General features: G+C 39.2%; 1 protein-coding gene across 1 annotated transcript; it reads right to left on the reverse strand.

Annotated features, from left to right (window-relative positions):
• Positions 1-6,047: 6,047 nt before the first annotated feature.
• On the reverse strand, positions 6,048-10,243 carry DEFB126 (defensin beta 126). Its single transcript, XM_077872605.1, is given in 3 exon segments — positions 6,048-6,197; positions 6,199-6,443; positions 10,087-10,243. Coding segments are annotated over 3 exon segments (438 nt in total). The 5' UTR covers positions 10,145-10,243; the 3' UTR covers positions 6,048-6,062.
• Between the last annotated feature and the right edge of the window lie 875 nt (positions 10,244-11,118).

Genomic DNA, 11,118 nt, shown 5'->3' on the forward strand with positions numbered 1-11,118 from the left:
TGCTTCTCCCTCTGCCTGTGTCTCTGCCTCCCTCTCTCTCTCTCTGTGTGTGACTATCAGAAAAAAAAAAATTAAAAAAAAATAAATAAATAAATTGGAAAGGATGAAGTAAGACTACAGAGAACATAATCTTATCCAAGAGGACTCCAAATAATTTACAAAATACCATTAGAGCTAATTAATTAATTCAGTGAAGTTGTACCTACCATAAAAATGACTTGCATTTCTGTACACTATCAATGAACAATCTGCAAATGGAAATGAAGAAAATAATTCCATTGACAATAGCATCAAAAAGGATAGAATACTGAGGAATAAATTTAACCAAGTAGATATAAGACTTGTATCCTGGAAACCCCAAAACATTGAAAAGTAAGTAAAAAGACATTTAAAAAATTTTATTTATTTACTAAACAGAGAGAGAGAGAGAGAGCACTGGAGCTGGGGAGAGGGGCAGAGGAAGAGAGAGAGAGAATCTCAAGCAGACTCTGTGCTGAGAGCAAAGCCAACTTGGGCATGGATCGCACGACCCTGAAATCATGACCTCAGCTGAGATCAAGAGTCTGGTGCTATACCAACTGAGCCACCCAGCTCCCTGTAAAAAGACATTTTTGTTCATGAATTAGAAGACAATATCTTTAAGATGTCAGTAGTACTCAAAGTGAGCTACAGATTTAATGCTACCCCTATCAAAACCTCAATGGTATTTTTTTTTTCAGAACTGTAAAAACTCATTCTCAAATTCATATGGAATTTCAAGAACCTTAAATATGAGAAAACAACTTTAAAGAACAAAATTGAAGGACTCAGACTTCTCAGTTTCAAAAGTTACTGCAAATCTATAATAACCAACACCATGTGGTTATGGCATAAGGATAGATACATAGATGAATGGAGTCGAATTAAGAGCCCAGAAATAAACTCACATTATGGTCCATTGATTTTTGACAAGGGTCAAGATCATTTGATAGGAAAGATTAGTCTCTTCAACAAATGGTGCTGGAAAAACTAGATATCCATATGTAAAGGAATGAAATTGGACCCTTATCTTGCATCATTTATAATTCTTTTTTTTTTTTTTGGTTTATTTTTTATTTTTTTAAATTTTTATTTATTTATGATAGTCACAGAGAGAGAGAGAGAGAGGCAGAGACACAGGCAGAGGAAGAAGCAGGCTCCATGCACCGGGAGCCTGACGTGGGATTCGATCCCGGGTCTCCAGGATCGCGCCCTGGGCTAAAGGCAGGCGCTAAACCACTGCGCCACCCAGGGATCCCTCATTTATAATTCTTAACTTAAAATTCACCAAAAACCTAACTTAAGATGTAAATCTATAAACCTCTTAGAAGAAAACAGGGGGAAATCTTTATGACCTTGGATTTGGCAATGATTTCTTAAAGATGACACCAAAATTACAGGCAACAAATTAAAAAAAAAATAGATAAATCTGACTTCACCAAAATTAAAAACTTTTGTGCATCAAAGAGTACTATCAAGAAAGTGAAAGGGGTGCCTCAGTGGCTCAGTTGGTTAAGTGTCTGACTCTTGGTTTTGCCTCAGGTCAAGATCTCACAGTCCTGAGATTGATTCCCACATCAGGCTCCCTGCTCAGTGAGGGGTCTGCTTCCCCACTTTGTCTGCTCCTCCTCCATTCACGGACACACACACACACACACACACACACACACACACACTTTCTCTAAAATAAATAAATAAATGTTTTTTAAAAAGTGAAAGTATACCTATTGAATGGGGAAAATATTTGCCAATCACATATCTGATAAGAGTAATATGAAGAATATGTAAAGAACTACAACTCAAAAACAAAAACAAAAAAATCCAATTTAAAAATGGGCAGATGATTTGAAAAGAAATTCCTCCAAAGAAGATATACAAATGACCAATAAGCACATGAAAACATTCTCAATATCTATAGTCATTAAAAATCAAAACCAAGATGAGATACTACTTCACACCTGATACAGTTTAACAAAATTTTTTCTTAATTTATTTTTTTGACAGACAGAGAGAGAGCCAGAGAGCCAAGCAGGAGAAACAGCAAAGGGGGTAGGAGAAGCAGGTTCCCTACTGAGCAGGGAGCCTGATGTGGGGCCCGATGTGGGGCTTGATTCCAGGACCCAGGGACTATGACCTGAGCTGAATGAAGGCAGGCACTCAACCGACTGAGCCACCAAGGCGCCCCAGTTAAAAAAAAAAAATTAAGGTTTTATTTATTTATTTATTCATGCAGAGAGGCAGAGACACAGGCAGAGGGAGAAGCAGGCCCCACACAGGGAGCCTGACGTGGGACTCAATCCTGGGTCTCCAGGGTCAGGCCCTGGGCTAAAGGCTGTGTTAAACCATTGAGCCACTGGGGCTGCCCTCACCTCTGATTTCTTTTTTTTTTGTTTTAATTTTTATTTATTTATGATAGTCACACACACAGAGAGAGAGAGAGAGGCAGAGACACAGGCAGAGGGAGAAGCAGGCTCCATGCACCGGGAGCCCGACGTGGGATTCGATCCCAGGTATCCAGGATCGCGCCCTGGGCCAAAGGCAGGCGCCAAACCGCTGCGCCACCCAGGGATCCCTCACCTCTGATTTCTTTAAATGAACTTCTGTGCCTTTCTCTCTTTTCTTTCTGGAATCCAGATTATTTTGCATAGACTACAGACTTCATTCTTGAGGACTCTATGCTATGCAGAATGACAAGCTAAAAAGGTAGAAATCAGCTTTGAGGATATCTTTCAGTTTAGAATGAGATGGGTTACAAATAGGTTGTGGTCTTGGAAATAGTGGAACTGCCTTTGATATGTGACTGTGCAAGATCCTCTTCCTCCATAAATCTGAGAGTTTTCATATTTATTTATTTATTTATTTATTTTTTATTTTTTATTTTTTATTTTTTATGATAGTCACAGAGAGAGAGAGAGAGGCAGAGACATAGGCAGAGGGAGAAGCAGGCTCCAAGCACCGGGAGCCCGACGTGGGATTCGATCCCGGGTCTCCAGGATCACGCCCTGGGCCAAAGGCAGGCGCCAAACCCAGGGATCCCCGTTTTCATATTTAAATAGAAGTTTATACCTCACTAAGTCTACATGTCTTAGAATTTTATAGGTACCAGAAACTGTTCTTTATGCCTTACCTATTTTAATTTTTAGAGTGATTCTAGAGGGTAGGTGTATGTGAAACATACCAGTGAAAGAATTGAGGGAGAAGCTACAAAATAAGTAAAAGCAGTAAGAAGCAAACTTAGATACAACATTTGGTATATTTTGCTCCAGTTTCTTCAGCTTTAATCACGTTGTCATAATTCTTACAGAAGGCTTTTTTATTTAATAACATTGTGCATCAGTGTGCTTGGCACATTCTGGATTCTCATACAATGAAAATTCCTTCAAAAGCTGCCACCTAAGTTCCAGCATGGGATGAAGAAAGAATGGATGTAAGGGAAAAGGACAGTAGGGTAAAATTTCAGGCTGCCACACTAAGATGATATTCCTCACCCATAATCACAGTGATCATAGCTCTGAGGTGTTTGCAAGGTAGTGATCAAGGTGATTACTGAGGGGAAAGCACAGTGAGTTCTACCAGGAGCCTTTAAAATCCCATCTGGCTATTCAGTGAGATCCTCTGATCTTAACCTCTGTCACAGCCTTCTTTGCATTGCAATGAGCGTCCTTCCCCCCAGGTGAAACATGGCTGCTAATCACCATACCCAAGCAAAACAGCCATGGTCTAGTGAGCAGGGCCCTCGGGAACTGTGCCTTTCTGCTCTTCCCCCAGGAATCAGCAACCTGCTATGGCTAAGTCCTTATGTTGTGAGTAAATTTGAATATACTACTCTAGCAACCTTCAAAGGACCCTGAGTGGGACTAAATATTTTCTTTATTCTTCAGCTTCATAAATTTAGGCTTAAAGGTGGGAAATCAATTGCCCACAGACTGAATAGATGGATAGATGGTCGGACGATGAGTGACCTCATAGATGTCTGACTGTGAAGCTCATGTTTTTTTCCACTGCCCTCCTGTGCTGAAGTGACCTGCCTCTGTCCATCCCCTTTCCTGTGTGAGTTCATGAGTTCTGCCTACAATGAGAGCCATGGGAGTAAAAGGCAATGATGTCCTGCTAGTTTGGGATGACCTACCCCTCAAATTTCCCCTGCTGGATGATAACACAGATCACAGATATATCTGTTTTAGGATGCAGAGGCCAGTTTCCTGGAGGAGATCTAGAATAAATGAAGATGGTATTTTAGTAATATCCAAAAATCATCCAGGCTATCAAAGAACCCCCTTTCTTTTTTCAATAAGTTCTAATATAGAATCTAGTTAGGGAACAGGAAGAGAGAAAGAAAAAGAAAAAGTTTCCTCTCTTTGAATAAAATTTCAAAATCTGGCTAGAGGAGAAGGCATACAAGTAGATACATAGAATATGATGTGGCATGATGACAAATTCCATATAAGCCATAATAATGGAGAACAAGTGGTGACAGTAGTTGTATTATGGGTGGAGCAGTTAGGTTATCAATGTCTTCTGGATGGGAATAAAGATTTTCCTGGACGGGGGTAACTGGAGAGAGCAGCATATGTATAAAAATTCAAATTCAGAAGCATTCCAGTGAGTCCAAATCAATTGTGTTTAAGTGTGAGTAGCAGAATTAGGGGATGAACCTAGGGGGAGTGAGAGGAGATAAAATTGGAAATTTAACTTAGGATCTGAACATGAAGAACAATGAAGCCTGGACTGAAATGTTGGCTAGGATGCTGTGAGCAATGATGCCAGAAGGAGAGCTTGCTGATTAGATTTGTGTCAGAAAAATGACTGGCTACCAGTGTAGAGGATGTGTACGTGTGTGTGTGGAAGAAATGCATAGCGATGAACAGGAAGGCTCTTGCAATAATCCCAGGGCAAGTCTTGAGAGCTGAGTCCTTACTCCCGCAGTGGAGATAGAAGTCATGATACATATTAAAGGTAGAAGATTTGCATAGACCTATTAGTAATGGGATGTGGGATCAAGTGAAGATGGAAAAGGGTACCATGACAGCACTCATGGACTTGTGTTTACAGTGTGATAACTTTTCCACCAATGTTTTCACCCACTTTTAGTTCTCCACATTAAATCCTTGGCCTCTTGTGAGGTGAAAGGTGAAGTTGACCTGATGAGGCATAACGTAAGTTCATATTTTTAGCATCAGAAAGATAGCAGCATGATAAGGGTAAGGAGAAAGATATTCAGTCCAACCCTATCACCTCCTAGGTGGACAAACTGAGACTGACAAAGACAAACATAGCCAGTGAAGGCAACCGCATTTCCTATTCTCCCAGTCTAAGTATCAAGGAGTGTGTCTGAGGCATGGGTAGGTGACTATGATGCCCCTGGTCCTATTCTCTTATTTGTGCAAGCAGAGTTCTTAAGGGAAAAATCCTTAAGCTTAAAGTGAGTGTCTATCCCCATGCTCAGGTCACACTATAGAGATCTCATTCTACCATCCTAAGTTGGAATCTGTGATTGAGGATTTCCAGGGCACAGGAGAAAATTGGACATCAAGTGTAGTGACAGGATGCTGTCAGTGGTCAATTAAATGTTCTAGTTCTAATAATTATACCTCAAGTTTCTTCTCTGAAGTGAAGTCACAATACCGACATTCTGAAGTTGTTATAGGCAATCTAATAAGAAAATGATTACCTAAGCACTCTGTAGCAATGCTTTTGTATCAGTAACCACTTCAAAAATACTTAAGATTTCACCCTCAATCTATAGGAAGAGGCCTTCAGACATTCCATATTATGGGCCATTGGTTCTCAAAGTGTAGTTCCTGGCCCAGAAACATTGGCATCACCTGGAACTTCTGAGTAATAATAATTCCTCAGGCCTTACCACAGAATCCGAAACTGGAGATGAGGCCAAGAAATCTGTTTTACCAGTCTCTCCAGCTGTTTCTGATGTGCTTTAAATTTGATAATCACTGCTGTAGGCAGATTGTAGGCCTGCAGGCTGGGAACTGTCTTCAGTGACAGTTCCCAAGCTCATTGTCCCAAGCCTCACTTGTGTCTGGCCTCTACCTTATTTGCATCCCTCCCCTGGCCCTGCTGGTGCTAAAGAGATGCGATGCCCTTCCAGACATTGTTGCATGGAGTGGCAGGGCAAGAGGGTGTAGCAAGAAGAGTGACACCAGAGTATAGCCCTTTGCTTTAATGAAGCAGGGATCTTAGTTCAGGAGAGACACGTGGGGATGTCCTTGGGCCAGGGGTAGTCGTTGAACTTTCTGAAGCCTGTGCCGAGTTTGTTGTCTTTGTGGTTTCCCCGCAGGCAGACAGGATGCAGCACATTTTTTCTTTGGGGCACATCCCAGTAGGAGGCACTGTTGCCATCTCTCCCGGTCTGCACACCGACCTGCAATTTCCAGTTTTGTTTGCACACTTTCTCACATACCAATTACCTGCATAAGGGAATTATATAGATTATTTAAACCAGAGACCTATCACAAAAAGATAGAAATGACAGTTTTTTGAACACTGATTATTCAAGTCCCTTACTAGTGGCATTGTTATATTTTTCCTATTCCTCAGACTTGCCCTGAGGATTAAATGAGACTTTATAAAAATATTACACACAGAATTTTGATGTATGTATGAGCCTTCCTGAAATTGAAATTCTGGATGTAAAAACTCACTGGGTATCTATTCCCTGTTGTTTTAATGTGAGTATATATATATATATATACTCTCATTATTTCTAGTAACAAAAGCCCTAACCAATTTCATAAAATGTAACTAAAACACACATAAACCACCTAAAAAGAAGTAAAATATGAAAATTTTGAAATATGAAATGCTCAATTCATCACTGTAATGCTTCTTACTGTCATCCAAGTGCACATGGCTTTTGTTGCTGCTTGGTGAGATTTTCAAAATGTCTTTACATGTTTGTGAGGTTCTACAAATTGTATATGAAATGTAACTGGATTTGTCTAATACATTGTCTTATTAAATGTGATATAATTATATATATATGAATATCTATGTATCTATACCTATATAATATTGAGATACAAATATACTCTACAACATGTTGGGAATAAAAACCCAAAAGCCATTCTACTAGGAATATATTCATTAGGGATCCATTCTTCTGCAAGGTGTGCTTACATATTATATACACATATAAAAAATTTTCTCCCACATGATATAACACATAGAAGGCCCTGAAGAGATGTTAGAACTCTTTCTCACTGGGGCCTATGTTGCTCAACTCATTTTCCTATTCAATCAACACATATATAATGGGTGCCTACTATGTTAAGAATGCTGCAAGAATGATGGGAATAAAACAATGAACAGGAAAACAAGATCTGAGAAGTTTTCATGGGAGGTGAGAGGAAAGAAAATAAACATGTAAGTGAATAAACAAAATAACTACAGATTGTGATAAATGCAACAAATTAAAAAACATAATGGAATGTAGTAGAGAGTAAGAAAATGGAGCAGTAATTTTTGATTTCTGACTATTACCACCACTGGTATCCTTTATCAGCTGCTTAATTCTCTGAGGATTAAATGAGATTTTACATACATGATGTTTATGGACATGAATTTACATACTAGATGTAAGGCTATATGAAAAGGCCTTCACTCATAAAATCAGGATTCTACATGGGGTTGTTGAGGAAATTGTCCCTTAAGAAATGACATTCAAGCTTAGATGGAAGGATGGATGAAAGGGATCCAGCTATGTGAAGATCTGGAAAAGTGTTCAAAGAAGTAATAGTGTATGTGAAGGCTAAGAGTAAAGGAAGAACCTGCTATTTCTGAGACTGGAAAAGATTGCTTGACTTCTTTGCGTGGTTTTTCTTTATCTCCTGTTTTTATTCTTTTTTTTTTTTACCTGTAAGGAGTCTCCAGAATGGCCTTTGACTTTATTTATTTTTTTTAAAGATTTATTTATTTATTTATTCATGAGAAACACACACAGAGAGAGGTAGAGACACAGGCAGAGGGAGACGCAGGCTCCATGCAAGGAACCTGATGCGGGACTCAATCCCGGGTCTCCAGGATCACACCCTGGTGCACCCTGGTGCACCACCGGGGCTGCACCACCGGGGCTGCCCGGCCTTTGACTTTAAACTGTCTCTCTAGCACTGGGTGTTATGCTATATGTTGGCAAATTGAACTCCAATAAAAAAAATAAATTAATTTAAAAAAAAAAAAAGAAACACAGAGGAAAAAAAAAAACTCTCTCTAGTCCCTTTCTCCATGATCTCCTCTTTCTCTCCGTCTCAAATATCTCCATGGAGATAACATTCAAATGCTTTTCTTCTGCTTCTTCAACTGGGACAAGTGAATGGAAACCTCAGATCAAGTTTCCCTCCTTTTCATTCTGATCTACCTTGAGGCCTGGTATTTTGTTAATTCTTCCTTCCAAATGTCCTTTCTTAGGCTTGCATCTCTCTAATCTAGAGAGATCTTGGGTTAGACTTGGATAATCTTGTAGAATAATCCTGAATTGCTTGTGTGTGTCTAGAAAGGAAACTGAGGAATTTTCTCAGGTTCTTTGATTTAGAAAGAGGACACCATGCAAGTGTGTGGTGTATATCATCAATGTCCCAGAGACAGAGGACAATCAGCAATCAGCAATCTAAACTCATAGAATTTCAAGGATGTAATAGATCTGAAACATCTTCTGAGGCAGCCTTCCAGCCGTTATTAATTTCCTCTTATCCACCATCAATTTGAACAGTTCTGCAAATTCTAAAGAACCTAAAACACTTTCCCTAGAGGCAGGCTATAGAGTTATACAATTTTCTATCTGTTAGGAAATGCCACCTCAAAGTTAGTTCTTCCCTTTTTTTGTGCCATTAGAAAACATGGATGTATCTAGAGAGTACAGTGCTAATAAGTGAAGTGAGCCAGTTAGAGAAAGACAAATACCATGTGATCTCACTTATATGTGGAATCTAAGAAACAAAACAAATGAACAAAAGGAGAAAAAAAGAGAGATAGCCCAGAAGACAGACTCTTACCTATAGAGAACAAACTGATGGATAACAGAGAGGAGGTGGGGTGTGGTGGGATGGGTGATAGAGACTGAAGTGTACAATTATGAGGAGCACCGAGCAATGTATAGAAGTGTTCAATCACTGTATTGTATACCTGAAACTAATATAACACTGTATATTAATTATGCAGAAATTAAAATAAAAACAAGACAACCCAGTAAGCATGGTGCACAAACTATCCTCAACATAGAGAACTTTCTAAGCTAATGGAAGAATGCAAAGGAAATACTAATAGATTTGACAACATGTCAATGAAAATTTTTTTGCTTCTAATAAATCAGTAAAAATAGAAGTTTTACTGCTACAACCTTAAGTTAAAAAAGATTATACATTCATATATCCATTGGTAACAACTTTTAAAATGTGAGCAGTGGTGGAATGGTGGCCAATTTCTTTATTTCTAAAACATTTTCAGTGTTCTAGTCTTAGTTTTATAAATATAAACTATAGAATTAATTAAAAGATAGCAATGCTATACACATAGAGCTGAAATTTGGCATAGGATTTCCAACAGTCTTGAATCTTTTCCCTATGCTCACTCACAATGTTTCTTTCCTTATCCACCTTACAGTCCTATAGATATTTAGAAATAGCCTTTCCTGTCCTGTTAATCACATCCAAGAATTAAAAAAATGGGAGACTTTCTCTGTAAGACTAAGAAAATCAGAAGAAGTAATATTGCAGACTTATTACTTTAAGAGTAATACTTGGTGCCATACAAAGTGAAGTGAGGCAGGGTTGGCCTGAACTGGCCCTGAGTGATAGGATAGAGGGGGTTTTGGAACATCAGGACCATCTCTACATTTGGATTCTCAGTATTCTCCTTAACTGCCAACCATAGACACTGCTCTGTTGTGGGAGCTTAGAGGTCTCTTATAATAGAGATGTTCTGAAGAAGTAGGGCAAACCTTAGCATCCCCCTCCCAGCAAGAATCCTGCCCCTACTCCCATGGATGTTTGCTAATAGGAATTTCATATCTAGGACCCTGTTCTGGGCTAACATTTTTACCCCCAAGATTCTGTTTACCTGAGACCAACTGGGTCAGGAGCATGAAGCTTGAAAGAGTGAACAATAGGGACTTCATGGCTCCTGAAACACGTAGGTTCTATGGAGTCCAGAACTCTCTATTCAGTGTGACTGCACACAGGTCTTTATTGTCCTCCCTAGATAGGGTTGGGCTCAACCAGTAGACCAGTAGGATATAGGATACTGTGCCAAACATAACTTCAGTCCATTGACCACCCGCTCTAATTGAGGCATCACTATTCAAGAGCCCTATTCTAGGCATGCCTTGAGGGAAAGAGAAGGACTTAGAAGACTAGGTGCAACGTCCACTGAAGTGTATGACAATCTGGAGAGAAAAACACAAGAAGAATTTATACTGCTCCCCCAAGGCTGGGTACTCCTATCTGTTTTTTCACAGTCCTCCTGTTTTGGTTCCAAGGGTATTTACCTTACTGCATTGTGGCTATCTGTTCACCAGGCTGTCTCTTTTCCTAAAATACAATTTCTATACACTAACAAAGAGACTGAAGAAAGAGAAATGAAGGAGTCAATCCCATTTACAATTGCACCCAAAAGCATAAGATACCTAGGAATAAACCTAACCAAAGAGATAAAGGATCTATACCCTAAAAACTACAGAAAACTTCTGAAAGAAATTGAGGAAGACACAAAGGGATGGAAAAATATTCCATGCTCATGGATTGGAAGAATAAATATTGTGAAAATGTCAATGTTACCCAGGGCAATTTACACATTTAATGCAATCCCTATCTAAATACCATGGACTTTCTTCAGAGAATTGGAGCAAATCATCTTAAGATTTGTGTGGAATCAGAAAAGACCCCAAATAGCCAGGGGAATATTATTATTATTATTATTGCCAGGGGAATATTAAAAAAGAAAACCACAGCTGGGGGCATCACAATGCCAGATTTCAGGTGGTACTACAAAACTGTGGTCATCAAGACAGTGTGGTACTGGCACAAAAACAGACACATAGATCAGTGGAACAAAATAGAGAATCCAGAAGTGGACCCTCAACTTTATAGTCAA

The sequence above is a fragment of the Canis aureus genome, chromosome 26, assembly GCF_053574225.1.
Source record: "Canis aureus isolate CA01 chromosome 26, VMU_Caureus_v.1.0, whole genome shotgun sequence".
Taxonomy (NCBI): Eukaryota; Metazoa; Chordata; class Mammalia; order Carnivora; family Canidae; genus Canis; species Canis aureus.